The sequence below is a fragment of the Beta vulgaris genome, chromosome 9 (genome assembly GCF_026745355.1).
Source record: "Beta vulgaris subsp. vulgaris cultivar EL10 chromosome 9, EL10.2, whole genome shotgun sequence".
NCBI classification, from domain to species: domain Eukaryota; kingdom Viridiplantae; phylum Streptophyta; class Magnoliopsida; order Caryophyllales; family Amaranthaceae; genus Beta; species Beta vulgaris.
In genome coordinates, this window is record NC_079210.1 from 53568547 (window position 1) to 53584101 (window position 15555).

A 15555-nucleotide genomic window follows, 5' to 3' on the forward strand; every position below is an offset into this window, starting at 1 on the left:
GTCCGATATTGTACATTTTGTACTCGTGTTTTGAACTTACAAAACAAATTATATTTCGATTTCTCATTCGGGGATTTGAACTCTATAGTTTGCTTTTAAATGTCCCAAAACATTATAATTCAATCAAGTTTTTAGTCTTCATATCCTCTGATTCAGTCTTTAGATAAATCCTGAAAAGAACAAATAAATAAAATAAACTTAACTAAGTGAGAAAGTAAATCAAATTTTGAATTCTCTGAAATTTAACTGGGTTGCCCAGAATAGTTTCATAATCAAATCTATTACAGCTTTCCAACTACTATTAATTTGTTGTGCATCTTTGAACAAATCAGAAATTAGACATTTTATATAGATATAAACTGCACAATTGCAAAAGTTCATGCAAGATAAACATGCTATTTTTATTGCATGCCATTTACACCTGATAAGGCATTGAGAAGAATTGATATAGAACCTACCCTAACTCTAGGACCTTGCTGCACACGGTCCACCAAAAATTACACCGGATACGTTAGAATGATCTAGCGTTTTTACGATCAATATATATCCAGTTTGTTGCTGAATCTCCGTCGTCTATCTGAACTCAGCATGGTTAGTCTTATCAGAACTGATAAAATTCCAAGGGCGGTTTTTACTATGTAGGAGGAAAGAATCTGTTGAGATTAAAAGGTAATGTGTAAAATTCTTCATTCCTGTTGTCTCCTCTAAAACTTCTAAACTTCACCCACCACGGCATCCCTCTATCTTTTTTTGATCTCTCTACGTCTAATGTGTTGTCCAAGAAAACTGCAATGATCAAGCTTACTGTCGGTGATGATATGAAGATCGTTGTCACAAATGCATTGAACTGCCAAAGAAGAACAGCAAAATAGATATAAACAAAATGTTGATTCTTTTTCCTATCAGTTTGAATGATAGTAATCAAAATGTCAAAATGAGCTTATGAAAACGTTGTGAGGGGAGTGGGTCCCATTATTAAAGAAAAAGTAGAGAAGAACGCTTGGCAGAAAGTCCCTCAGAGTCAGAAGCACAGATATATGCTAACTACAACTGCAATGGAGGGACTTTGAAAAGTTACACAGAATAATTTGAAACATTATTGCAATGTTGCAACGAAACTTACCCATCCTGCATTCGTCCGAACAAGGCCATGATGCGGAAGATAGTCGTCGAAGAATTGAGGTATAGATATACCGAGAAAAAGAGAGATCCCAATTATAAAAAGATTCCTCATAGAGTTCATGTTTGTAAATTGTAGAAATGATAGTCCAACCGAAGCTGTAAACCAAATAAAGCCAGTTCAGTAAATAATACTATTATCTCAGCGACATAGTAAAGTTAAAGTTGAAGTTGTCACACATACCCACAAGGCCAAAAAGAACACAGTATAATGCAGCGAATATAGGGAATGGTATGGATGCAAAAACAGCACCAAATTTTCCTGCCACAATAAGTTATAGTTAATAATTTAAGATTTAAGGAATTAAGGTTATTTATTAACATATACATAAAAGCAAATCCAACCTAAAGTAGAAAAGAAAATCATAAAACCGGCTGAGATTTGAACCACTCTCCGACTTCCTACTCGAGTGAGCCCTAGCAATCCGACATTTTCCCTGAAATATGATGCAAAGAAAGGCGGTCATTTTGCTTGAGGGAGGAGCATAAGGGAAGTTCAAGACAGCCAGACCTTTATGTTATTTGAACTTACACAGACACAGTAGATCCAGTGCCAGTTCCAAAGAGACCATCCAGCAAAATTCCAATCCCCTATGAAAGCAATAAATACGTATTATTGTTAGTGCTAGCAAAAATTGTCTTTCTACCCTCTTTAACGGTATCCCTCTGTCTCTAAATATTATGCCATATTTGATTGGAAAAAAAGGTCATATTGAGAGTATTCTCGATAAAACAAGCGAGAGGAGGATTATGGAGCCCAATGGCCAATCCGAACTGACATTACAGATTTGCCCCACCCCTCCCCCTAATCTTTGTTTTGTGGAGAACTGTTCAATAAATAGCCGAACTCATTTTATTGGGGGTCATTACACAGGAATTGAGTTAAAATATAGTATAGTTATCCTTCATTTCTGAACTTGTATATTTTTACTCCACCAATTTAGCAGTCAATCTTATTTCTAGTAGTCACTATTTACAATCAAGAAGTCCAGTGGTCAATGAAATAGCAAGTTACCTGCCATCCTATGCCGCGACTCAGAACATAAGCTGGAGGAGGAGTAGCAATCGCAAGCCTGGATGCTGCCTTGTAAGCAGCAGTTGACTGTAAAATTCACAAAATCCAAACAAAAAACGAAACGTATTATTGCTAAGGCTAAATGAAGGTTCTGATATGTTACAGATTAAACTACTCTTTTCGAAGAATTCAAGTTTTTGAAAAATCACATGCAAACAAAGGGGTTGCCAAAGTTCAAAGATACAAGGTTGGTACTTCGATCATCGAAACAAAAACAGATGCCATCATAGCAACGGAATGACCGGCTGCAAAAGTAGGAGGGCCCCATTGCAAAGGATATGGAAATTTAAACCTGCATGAAGTTCAATAAATATAAAGATTTAAACACACCAATGAATTACAACTTTTAGAAGGGCATACGACTGCTATAAGCTTCATTAGGAAAATTACCATGGGGCTGTTGATATGAGATTTGACCTATCTGTACGACAACTGATCTGAGTGCTGTGGGGTTTATGTTTGTAGGCCCCAGCTGCTGTCAATATAATGGCATAAACCCACACAATCGTGACACAAATAATGACTGGAAATCGCTCGAATATTGGTATATCCCTCAAAGGTCTGATATGCTTCAAATACTACAATGAACAAAGCCAGACTACTCGTTATTATCACTAAGATGAATAAAAGGAAACTAGTACAAGTATGTTAACCAAGTTACTCACTTGAGACGTTCCAATCACGAGCAAGAGCATTGGAAACCCAATTTCTACGCAGTTTCCTAGCTGAAATGAGAAAAGAGCTTGAAATGGTTAACTGTTATAGCCAGTGAAATAATACTAAGAGAATTATTTATGGGATGTTTGATGTGCTAGATTTTATGTCTAGCCATGAGTAAAAAAAATTATTTGTCAATATAGATTAGGATTTTTGTGAGTATTATTTATCTACACTTAGTCAAAAATTACTCTTGGAGCTTACTGCTGAAAATCCTCGCTGAAACAACCCTAAGCCGACCAATCCAACAACTGGTGCCATCCCAAGAGGACTAAAGAATCTGTAAGAACATGCAAATGTACGTAATCTGCATAAAAACACCAAGCAACAAGAGAATAGGACCCACCAAACACTAAACTTGCGACGAGATCTGAGACATACCGTGAAAAGAGGCCCCAAAGTTGGCTGTAACCTAAAATGATTTGTATACTTGAAGAAACAATCAGAGCTCCTTGAATAGCCCTCATAGTTTGAATAAATCTCTGGAAAAAGAAGGGAAAAGAGTTGGATTTGAGCAAAATGGTCAGAAGAAAAGAAATTAGTTCAATATATTGATAGTGGTTAACAAAAGCTAATATAGTCAACATCATACAGAAAATAGTTCAATCTACATATACTGGTTAGTGGTTAACATAAAATACCTTAAAAGAAAAGGGAAAATTACAGGTTTAAATACTTTAAGATACCATAAAAGAAAGGCTTGCATTTTCATGAACATTTTGCACTCAGCTTTAGATAGTGTTTGGTTTGTAAATGGTGGAAAATAGTTCTCCCCGGGATGAAAAACCATCTTTCAAAAGGAAGTAATGCTAAATATTTCTTTTTATAGCTTACCTTCCTTGTTCTCTTCTCCCATATATCCTCTCCCCTCTATTATCAATTTTCCTTTTCTCTCTAACCTTTCTCGTGAAGGACAAACAAGCGAAAACCGATTTTTATTGAAAATGTTCTATGTCCAACCAAAGAGAGCCTAAGTTCTACTTCCGAATCTTAATTAATTAAAATCCATACAAAAGCTAGATGCCTGAGTAGATAAATTATGTCCTACATAGCAACTTTACTGAACCAGAGAATGGACAAAGCTAAGAAGTATCTGATTTCCATGAAGTCAAACAAAGTGAAGGATGAACTTACATCATGTGAATCGGGAATGCGCTGCAGTGATGAGTCATTTATAATGTATGCTACAGGGATAATATAAGCAAACGATCCTCCAACTACAGCGGGTAGCCTGGTCCCAAACAATGCTTGCAAGAGTGTGTTAATCCCTGCCACAAATAGGAGAGTTTGTATGACCCGTGCCTTGTCACCCTGGTCATGTTAAGAAGGTATCACAGTGTGCAGAGCAGCAGAAGCATAGTAGACTGGCATTTGCACAACCAGAAAAATCAAGAAACATAAAGAGAAATTTGATCTTGCTTGAACTCTTGAAATACATGAATCTTGAATGATAAAGAGAACTCTAATATCTCTAGGACAAAGAGAAAAATCTTAAAGTTCATTTAATACCTTCACCTTGACCATAAGAGCACATTTTAATTTTCCGTATGTTACTCAGACTCTTCATTTCACTTCAAGTACCCAACTATCCATGTTGATCTTCGACATCCCGACATGGGTGTGGACACTTCGACACTCCATTTTAGGGTCAAAGTCATGGAGATTTTGCGTATGATAGCCAAGCACGATACTTTGACATATACTTGTGTCCAACACAAGTACCCACCCCGAGTCCGAGTAAATCTCGAATCCTATTTAGGATAGGCCATCCATAATACAATGTCTGTCTTTGTCGACTTTCACAGAGATTAAGGAAGTGGAAAAGAACCAAGAAAAATGGCTTGTAGTGGAGTATTGCATTATATTTTAAAAACATTGTAAAACAGTTGGGAATATAGCATGTTTTACATGTTAGTCTCTAGAAGTTCTATCAAAATATGATGTTGTAATACATACAAAAAGATTGAAACAGGAAGACTGAACTCCATAAAAAGAGGAAAATGGCTCTTCACTTGCTATTTTTTACCCAAACTTTATCTAACATGTAAATCAACTTGATATAGAAGGCAAAGAAAGGACTTAGGGAAAAGGGCTTACATCAGATCCACCCATTGCAGGGACGATTATTGTAGGAATCATCACACTTGTACCAAGCATCAGAATGTAGTTCTGAAATGCTAAAAGGATGGTTTCAACTGCAACATGTTGCTTCTAGTTAAAAACAAAAAGAAGGAAATGCAAAAGGCTACCGTACATGCAATCTAAACTAAAAAAGTAGAATACATGGTGGGAATTAGCAATATTAGTTAGTAACTTAGTATGTACATATTGAAGTAAGATCAAGGTTTTGAGAATTTATCAAAACTATAAGTTTTGACAGTATAGAACTACCGGGTACACTCGTGACCACATAGTTCAGAAAGGTTACTCTCAGTGGGAAATGTAGGAGGAGAGTTTGCAACGTCATCCTTGCAATTTTTGGCTGGGAAGTTCCAAAATGTTGCATGTGGATATTTAACCAAAGGAAAGCCCCCTTCTACTACGCTGTTTGATTGATGTGATTCAACAACCGTACTGCTTACTACTTTGAACCGTCATTCCAGGATTTGCAGTTTGATATCTCATATTCACAATGCGAAAAAGGGTTTCTTTTAGTGGATGGATTACTAAGATTACAAAGTATAGAACTACCATCCATGTAATATGGTATTTTTTCACAAGATAAAGTGATCATCACCAGAAGAGGATCTACTTAATAAGGAGCTTTATGCTTTTAAACGATCCAAATTACCTACAAAAGTGGTTTGTAATCATAATATTTGAAAATCTTGTTTTGCGCTCTAGCTTGGACGCAGAATTTCTGCTATGAGGACTTATTTTAGATCTAGTTTAACACTCCAAAATAAAACTTCTTATTTTTTTCACCACAACAGAAGTTACAATTTCGTCACACATTAAGTAAAGCTCTTTTTATTTAGAAACCCCTTAATCTGATAATGGAGCTTGAAGACCACTTATGAAACAAACCAACTCACCCCATAATAGGAACTCAAAATTTCGTAAAGAACGGAATTATCATTCATTTCCACCAGCCACTAGCCACTAGCAAATGTTCATCTCATCCTCATGACACAACAAACTTCTAAAGCTCCATGGACACTCATTCGCTCGATCACACAGAAATCATTCATCTCAATGAGTTTGTTTCCATACTACAACCAATCTATCATTGTTAGTTTTAGTGTAATGTTACATCTCATACAAAAAAATTATATTAACAGCACTAAAATCAGCATTGTTGACCAATTATAATTTGGTTGATTTTGAACCTCTATAATTAGATATTCTAACAATTAGTATTTTATAGTCAATTGTGATAAGAATTTGATCAACAAACAGTTTACCATAAAACCAAGATGGAAAATGATGTTCTAAAACTTCAAACTAGTACTTGATAATCGACATTTCTGGAACATTAGAAAGTGACACCATAACATTAATAGAAACAAGCATATAACTAAGACAAAGCTGTCACATTTGACTACTAAAATATTTATAAAAATAAAAATTAAATATTCCTACTACCAAAATTAAACTTATACTTTCAGAAACCCAATAAATCCAATTAAATTTCATTCCATTTTCTACAATAATAGGACCACTTGAAACAAAAACTATAACTTTTACAATAAATGTGGCAGATAACAAATGCAATTACATTTTTTTTATAAAAAAAGATTACAAATTTAAACAAATTAATAATAATTCCAAAAAAACTAAAATGAACCCTTCTCTTCATTCCAAAAACCCATGTAAATAAACCAAAAAAAATCTCTTTTTGAAGCTTTTTCAATGGTGGTGGGACATTTTAGAAAACTAAAAAATAAGGTGAATTTCCATTGATAAAAAAGTGTAATAATTACCAAATTAATGAAAGTTTATAGTACCCATTAATCAAATATTTAAAGAGTAATTAAGAGAGAGAAAGTACCCCAAGGAGGATTAGAGTCTATGCAATATTCAAGGTCTTGAAGTTGTTCCATGGGAGGATGACTAATATCCGCCATTGTTGAGAGCTTCAAAGCTCCACTGTTACACTCACTGAAGAGAGAGAAACACCCAGAAAAAAATACAGAGGAGAGAGAAAGTAAGAGAAGTGTGAAAGAGAAGAGAGAATAATTTTGAGAGTGGAAGAATTAAAGTGGAAAAAAAGGTGGAAAATTTTAACAGATAAAAAGGTGGCTAGAAATTAGGAATAGTTATAGAAGAATGAGAAAATTTTAAAATATGATATAAATATAAAGGACTAAAGTTAGAGAGAGAAAGTGACAAAAACTTATTATTTGGATTTTAGTTGCTCTTTCTGCGGGAAGTTTAAGTGATTATAAACTCAAAAAACATTTAATTTGTTGTTGTTGTTGTTGTTGATTTGATCATATGATGAAAGATTTTAAATTTAAAATTTGAGTTGTTTGTACTTATGTTACTGGAGTAATTAAGCTCTGTTTCGTTTATTAACTACGACAGTGGCCTTGATGGTCAAATGTTTACAGGGTGATTGTTTCATGCAAATTGCAATCATGTTAGCATGGTAGCATGACAGTCATACCATATTACCATTATTGCAAATTTTTTATATAAGTAATTCTTTCGTTTCTTAATAAATGCAATATATAGTAAGTGGGCGTATATAAAGTAATGTAGAAAGAATAAGTTGGGACCATAATAAGGGCACTTTTTTTCGGCATAAAACAATTAAACTGAACTTAAATGAATAGTGATATATGAGAGTAAAAATATTGTCCATAACTGAACTAAACTGAATTGAAGTGAACTGAGCTGAATTGAACTTAATTGAATTGAATTGAACTAAATTGAACTGAACTAGATTTAAGCTGGGGAAAACAGACCCTGAGTAGAATAATTCAAGTGATGAAATAAAAAAAATGGTCCCTCTTGCTTTTTAGTGGTATATCTGTAATAATATTGAACTTTTTTTTTACTATTTTGGGCTTGGTTGCATTTCTTGTGACTATTCCGAATAAGAAAAGTGTTGCAGTTATTAAGAAACAAAATTAGGATGTAATATTTAATGTGTTCCTCGTCTCTATATCTTCAGTTGTTACATTTTGACATGTAGTATACCAAAGGCTTGGTCTAATGGTAAAAGTTGGGCCTTATGACTTAAAAATTCATGGGATCAAAACACCCCACTAGGGGGCTCTTTGAATGTGAGGTTTTCCTTAACATCCCTCTACCTCCAAGTAGTATGACTTGCAAATCGGCTGGTTATACCTGTGCGATGTGCCACTTCAGTAAAGTCCATCTTACCAACTTTAAAAATTAAGTTTAATTGAATAAGAATTTGTACACGTAATTACTTTTACAATATCTAATACTTCCTCCGTTTTTTTTAGATGTTACACTTTCTATTTTAGCAAATTTTAAATTAGATGTTACACTTTTATTTTAGGTAATAACTTCTCTCTATCTCTCTCCTATATATCACATGTTCACATGAGACCCTTTTGTTTTTCATTCTCTCTATCTTTCTCCTCTCCAAAAATTACCTGGGAGTCCGTGATTTGAAAAGTGTAACATCTAATAAAAAACGGAGGAAGTATGTTTTTCAAAATTATTGCGATATGTTATTAGCCCTATAATGGCCCTGTCCAATAATGAACATGTTCATTAAAGCCATGTGCGATAAAGCCCTATAAATTTGGTCCTAACCATTTAGTCACTGGGCTACCCTGTCCAATAACAAGTTCTAGCTATAGTATGTGTAAATTTAAGATCCGAGTCGAATTCCGTACATTATTGCGCTTAATCATTATTTTCAAAATCTGATTAGTGAAACTTTAAAATTATTTTGAAGCAACTTACGAAATATTCTGGTTGGCACTAGCGTTTGAGGTAGCGGTTAGTGGTTGGACAAGATTGAAACGCTACTTAAGAAAATTTTGAGTGTTTGGTAATGAAGTGGTTGTAGTAGCGGTTAACATTTGGAGTAGATTATGAGTAGCGGTCGTGGAGCGTTACTACAAGTAACGTTTGAGATTTAGAGGTGGCGGTCTAGCAAATAAACACTATATAATAGCATAAAGTAGAATTATTAACCAATATTTTTTAAACTTTTTTCCTTTTACTGTTTATTAATTGTTTTATTTTATGGCAATTCAATGTTTGTTTTACAATAGCAGAGATGTAATTTAAATACTTATTTTAAAGATAATATATTTTACAAGTATTTTATTTAAACTGGTAATATAAAACTTTTTAGGGTCAAATATTTTCTTAGATTTATACATTTTTTTGAGCACCTAAAAAGTCGTATACTCCTTTTTGTGTAACTTCTTTTAAAAAAATAAATATTGAATTTAACTATTGAATGAACATATGAAATTGTTTTAGTTCATTTCATATTAGAATAAATGTCATTTATTGTCTTTTACTATCCCAACAACTACTTTTGCCAAGCACTTCTAATAGTAACTAATTTAATCGCTGATAGCTACTAGTAGACCGCTAGCAACTACCCCCAACAGCTACAACTACTACAACCGCTAATAGCTACTAGAACCGCTAGTTTTGCCTAACATGCCCTTAAGTTAATCAGCTATGTTATCAATTTCAGCTAACTTATCAATTTTCAGTTTAATTTCAATTAGTATTACCAAATAGAGTCTTAAACTCATAATGCATATTTTTTTGACATGTTGCATATTTTTTTACATGTTGAATCAATCAAATGTTAATCAAAACCTATATAAAAAACGTATCATCAAAGTTAAGATTATTTACGAATAAATTCCATTGGGGATAAAGGGTAACAATTTTTCTACATATAAAAACTCCCCAAAAAATATTTACGTGGTAATTAAGCTTTTCTTTAGGAGACGTGAAAATAAAGCTTACATATGCATCATCGTAGAACAAAGTGGGGTCCACGGTCAGGAGTTCTACAAAATGGTCAAAAACAAAACACGAACAGGTAGTAAGATGAAATCAGAAATCAGAAATCAGAAATCAGAAATCAGAAATCAGAAATATTCTTGGATGTAATCTTGTAGAGTAAAAAAAAATTACAGTCTCTCATCATGATTTCATTTTTTGTACGGTTGATTCTTGATTGTTTGACATATCTTTGTGCCTCACTTAACATATCAATATCTTATCCGTCTGTGTTCACAAATTATTATATACGGCCGGCCACACCAAAAATTTCGCATGTGATGGCTCATAGTATTACTTTTGGGTGGGTCAAGTTTTCCAAATAAAAAAAGTTCAAACGGTGTATCAATTAAAAAAACAATTATTTAAGGAAAATGTGACAATTAAAAAAACGGATGGAGTATATAGAAGAGAAAGTGGAGTTCTTGAAGTCATATTTTTCCCCTTGGGGGATTCTCATTTTATACACGTTATACATTTGACAGAGTCGCCTTAATTCGGTCGAAAGCCTGTGATAGTAATTGACATCAGTATTTAAAATTTAATTTATTATGTATAACTATAAAATATAAATATTCATTATCTAATATTACCATGCAATACCAATCTAAGTCGTTCCTATAAAAGAACGACGCCATATGACTTTTCAATGTATGTACCCCCGTGGCACAGGAATTGAACACATGACATTTGGAATGAAATGTGAGATTTTCACCATCAATCCACTACAATTTCAATGTTTAATGTTTTGAAAGTAAAATATAATAAAGTCTTATACTTATTTGTAATTGTTAATAAATATACAATTTTTTTTTGATCAATAACATTTATATTAAGTTGTAGTAACATTCTCTTACCCTAATTATATCAAAAAAGATTAGTTCTATGTTGATTTTTTACTTTTTTTTTTTTAACAATTCATCATGTCATAACGTTCATTTTCTAGTTTTTACTTTATATAAAGTACATTACGAAAATCTAATCAAAATCAATTATGAAATTGTGATAATTGTAATTTATCCGGACATCATTCGGCCCAAAATAAAAAGTACCTAAAGTATGGGTATAGGAATAAGGTGACTAAAATTAACGATAAATTTCAAAATTTAGAGGTCTCTTAAATCTTAAATTTAGAGCTCTTATGTTGTATGTCTTCTTAGTTTTGGGAAAATTTCATGAACTTTTGTTTTTTATCCAATAAAAGGTAATTTCATGACCGTACTTATTTATTCCCCTACTGTTCATCTCACCATCTCCTATTGGCACGGTCAATCAATAAATTAAATAATTTTCCTTTATTGATTATTACTTTTAAATATTAAAGTAGTAGTATATTAAAAGAAATTTGTTATATAAGGTAATTTTTTAACAAAAAATTTTTAAAATATATTTTAAAAAAATAGTTATAAAAAGTATTTTTTTGAAATTTTCCTTTCAAAGATGGTCCTGCATTTGGCCAATTTTATTCCTTTTTTAGGCCATATTTTCTTACCTGTACTATTGGTGGTCTTGGGGCCTCTTATCATGTAGAGACTTAACTATTGTTTTTTCTTTTAAAAGGAATAGACTCAACTATTATTAGACCTAATGTCATGTCATGTGTAGTATAAAGTTGTAGCATCACAATATTATTTTTTAAGATGTACAATTTTTCTTCATTATTTGTAACAAATGAGGACCCGCATTCATTTTTTGTTTTTCATATTATTGGTTTTTTATCTCATAAGATTGCGAATTCGATGTATAAGGCCTTTGTGGATTTTGTTGTATTTGAAGAAGTGCATATTAGAGGAACCAAAATTAGAATTTAGTTTGTCTTATTACTAAGGTCAGTTAAGGATGATTATATAGGAATAGTTGCGGTTGTTTTTACTACTCTTTTGGGTAGAGATTCGATATTTTTTTTACTTGCTACACTTTTTTAGTATGTAATATAAAATATTACTTGTTTTTAGTATGTAATATAGGAATAGTTATGGTTGTTTTTACGGTTGTTTTTAGTATGTAATATATCATATTACTTGTTTGCGTAGACATCTTTTCACACTTAAACTAGTTTTTAGGTCGGGCTACGCACTGGATAATTATATTGATTAGTATTTAACTTTGAAATGAGTAACATGAAGTATCACTTAGTTTTGTACTTAAGACATTAATATATTTTGTGATCACATGGTCGAATATCATTCGACGAAATTTCTATGTTTTTATCGTATATAAATCACATGGATTTAGCTGTAATGAAAAACGTCACGTGAAAACGTTCCTTGTTTGGGAAAGTCTTTTATTATATTAGTATATATTTTCAATTATATATCTATGTAATGTTAAAGTATATGGTGGTTGGGAACCATTTTTATGTTCAAAGGGAAATTTCACCATTTTTTTTCTTTTTTAAATAATCAAGTTGAAGTCCCTTACAAGTTGGAGAGAGGAGAATTTGATGATCACTCTTACAAAAGTGTGAGACTTGATCTAAGGATCTTTAATTTGGAATCAAAGGTCATACCAAACCACTAGACTGTCACCTACTGTTCATCTCACCATCTCTCTGCCTTTCTCAATAGTCATGTCATATCTCTACGTAGCAACTAGCAAATACTTCCTCTATTTACTATTACTTGCAACATGGGATCTCAAAGAACAGAAGTATATGAGAGAAATAAAATATAGGACCGATGTTATGATGAAAAGGAGACATAGAAAACTCAATATCAAAAATAGTATTGTTGCAAGTAATTTGAGATCTAATAAAAGGGAAGTATTGCAAGTAAAAGTACACAAAAAGAAATATTAGAAACGCAAAACTAGAGATAGTTCACTTGGAATAAGGTAACTCATTCTCTAATAGTAGTACATGGTGCATAATTTGAGTAGTAAGCTCAAAATGAATATGTAATTACTCCTGCATCTTCTTTTACTTGTCACATTATGTTTTCCATATTTTAAGATACAATTTCAAACCTTAATATCTTAGTTATGTATTTTTACAAGAGAAAGTTATAACAAGATTTGCATAACTATGTTTTTTCTTTACGTATATAAAATTATAAAATGTCAAAATTATCACGTAAATAATATATGAAAATTAAATGTCAAAGTAAAAAAAGACAGGGGGATAGTTTATTAGGTGTTGTCACTGTTGTACCATATGTGCAGCAGCGGAGGGCTCCTTGGTTAATTATCTAGGGAAGTACGCTAGGAATATGTGCTCTCCTATGCGAAGCAAGTAAGCAACGCCCCAAATATGCCTTCCCTAAAATTTCTACAGTTTCTAAGACTAGGAGTATGACAATTTAAACTTAAATTATTCTAAACAATAGACAATAGCTCAAGGTTTTAGAAATATTATTATTGAAGGGGATGATCTTGCGATTATCAATTCTTTGAAGAAATAGTGGCGTATTCCTTGAAAAATCGATAATATTATTTTTGATGTAGGTATGGAGCTTCAGCATTTTACAAATTTTTAAGTTGTCCACATTTTCAGGGAGGTCAACAGAGCAGCGGATTTTATGGCCAATAGAGGCCATCTTAATTCTGCGCTTGTTTATTCTTTCCTTCCTTTTAATGTTGATTTCTCTCTTATCATTCGCAAGGATGTTTTAGGCTGATCCCAATTTAATGGGGTCCAGTTAAGTAGTTAAGTTTCCTTTACTTATTTTTTTAAAAAAAAAACAATAGTGCCAAAAAAAACACCAAAGGGAAAAATAATGGGGTTAAATTGGTAAATAACTGGAGTTTAAGCATGCTGAATGAGTGAATGCTCCAAAGTCAAAACGGTGCATGGGACTAGCACGTGCAGCTCATAAAGCAAAAGCCAAAAGGTAATGATAGCAATTAGCAAAGTCTTTATTATTTGAGTATTTGACCATCCCTTTAAGGGTGCGTTCTATTCAACTTATTGGACCTGAACTTATTGGAACTTATCTGAACTGAACTTATTGAACCTGAACTGAACTTATTAAACCTGATTGGACCTGATTGGACCTGATTGGAACTTATTGGACCTGATTGAACCTGATTGGAACTTATTGGACCTGATTGAACCTGATTGACCTTATTTGACCTTATTGGAACTTATTGACCCTGATTGAAACTTATTAGACCTTATTGGACCTGATTGAAACTTATTAGACCTTATTGAACCTGATTGAAACTTATTTGACCTTATTAGACAAAAACATTGACCATGAATAACATAAATATTACCACTAACGTAAATACTACCCCTCAAAATTTTTTATGGAATAATAATTATTATAATTCGTCCTTTAAAAAATAATGATTATTAATTATCTCTTATGATAATTAATTTAACAAAAAAATTACTATTTATATATTTGCCTATACATAACTTTCATCACTAATATATCTAATAGTGTTGTTTTAATTTTATAAAACACTAGTAGAAAATCAAAAATTAATAATCATTATTATATTGTTAACCTTAATTATTATTATGAATATTATTATTATTATTATTGTTAACCTTAATTATTTGACCATGATTATAATATTATTCAATAGCAATATGAATAATCAAATAATAGACAATAATACAATATAATACTATACATTGTGGTACTTTAATAAAAATTCTAATAATAACATAATCAGCTAATAGTAATATGAATAATAAAATAATAGACATAATACAAAAATAATAAAAATAATAGACATAATACAAATAAATAATAAAATAATAGACACTAATACAAGTATAATACTATATAATCATTGTGGTACTTTAATTAAAATTCTAATAATAACATAATCCGCTAATAGTGATATGAAATTATGAATAACAAAATAGTGGACAATAATACAAATGTTTATTAAACATTGACTATTTGGACCTTATTGGACCTTATTAGACCTGATTGGAACTTATTGGACCTTATTAGACCTGATTGGAATTATTGCACCTGATTGAACATTGCACCTGATTGGAACTTATTGCACTTGATTGAACTTATTGGACCTTATTAGATTATGGAACTTATTGCACTTATTAGACCTTATTGCAACTTATCTGAACTTATCTGAACTTATTGGACCTGAAACTTAATTTTTTAAGTTGAACAGAACGCACCCTAAATGTGTTTTTATTTGACAACATTTACATAGGTATTAGTGAAAGAAAGGTAGTAATGCTAATTCTTTTTTAATCTAAGAAAAATTAATTATATAATTCAACTTTTTTGATGAGTTCGCAAAATTTAATTATTTTTTATTATTTTAGTATAATCCAAACTTTTTAGCATAGCTTTTCAACATAATAGACCCAAAACGGATTGGTAATAACAAGAAAAAGAAGAGTTCACATTATTTTTAGAAGCTATTATAAAAAGTAGGAGATTATTAAAATATAATGAATAGGTGGGATTAAATTTGACGAACTGAAAATATTTGATTATTAAAATCAATTTTTCCTTACATCTATACATTTTGTGTTTTGGTTCTATACATATACTTTATCTTGACTATTGTCTATGATTTGTCTACATGGAGAGTTATAGTCATGTGGAAAGATATAGTTTCAAAATATCAAACTTTTATAATGTAAAATTATTGTTAATTATATTTATTAATAATCAAAATGTTTATGGTGACAAACATGAAAATTC

General features: G+C 31.6%; 1 protein-coding gene across 2 annotated transcripts; it reads right to left on the bottom strand.

Annotated features, from left to right (window-relative positions):
* Nucleotides 1-8: 8 nt before the first annotated feature.
* Nucleotides 9-7211, bottom strand: LOC104904798 (nucleobase-ascorbate transporter 1). Of its 2 annotated transcripts, XR_007270153.2 has the most exons (15): nucleotides 6963-7211; nucleotides 5069-5166; nucleotides 4106-4282; nucleotides 3353-3453; nucleotides 3176-3251; nucleotides 2920-2979; nucleotides 2645-2832; nucleotides 2450-2546; nucleotides 2195-2281; nucleotides 1712-1770; nucleotides 1525-1616; nucleotides 1364-1441; nucleotides 1124-1278; nucleotides 459-847; nucleotides 9-170 (listed from the first exon to the last, which is right to left on the bottom strand). XR_007270153.2 is itself a non-coding variant. In XM_010693182.4 (14 exons), exons 1-14 carry the CDS (start codon nucleotides 7036-7038, stop codon nucleotides 635-637), a joined length of 1557 nt encoding a protein of 518 aa, XP_010691484.2. In that variant the 5' UTR covers nucleotides 7039-7211; the 3' UTR covers nucleotides 327-634. The 2 variants fall into 2 exon arrangements, 1 of the variants encoding a protein (XP_010691484.2); XM_010693182.4 differs by lacking the exon at nucleotides 9-170 and having other exon boundaries at nucleotides 327-847.
* Between the last annotated feature and the right edge of the window lie 8344 nt (nucleotides 7212-15555).

Bases quoted from the DNA above. Each gene is read 5' to 3' on its own strand.
- LOC104904798 (XM_010693182.4), bottom strand. From the start codon at position 7,038: ATGGCGGATATTAGTCATCCTCCCATGGAACAACTTCAAGACCTTGAA. The intron at 2,980-3,175 runs GTAAGCTCCAAG...TTCTCATTTCAG, and splicing joins TTCAGCGAGGATTTTCAGCA to CTAGGAAACTGCGTAGAAAT. The intron at 1,617-1,711 runs GTAAGTTCAAAT...ATCATATTTCAG, and splicing joins ACTGGATCTACTGTGTCTGT to GGAAAATGTCGGATTGCTAG.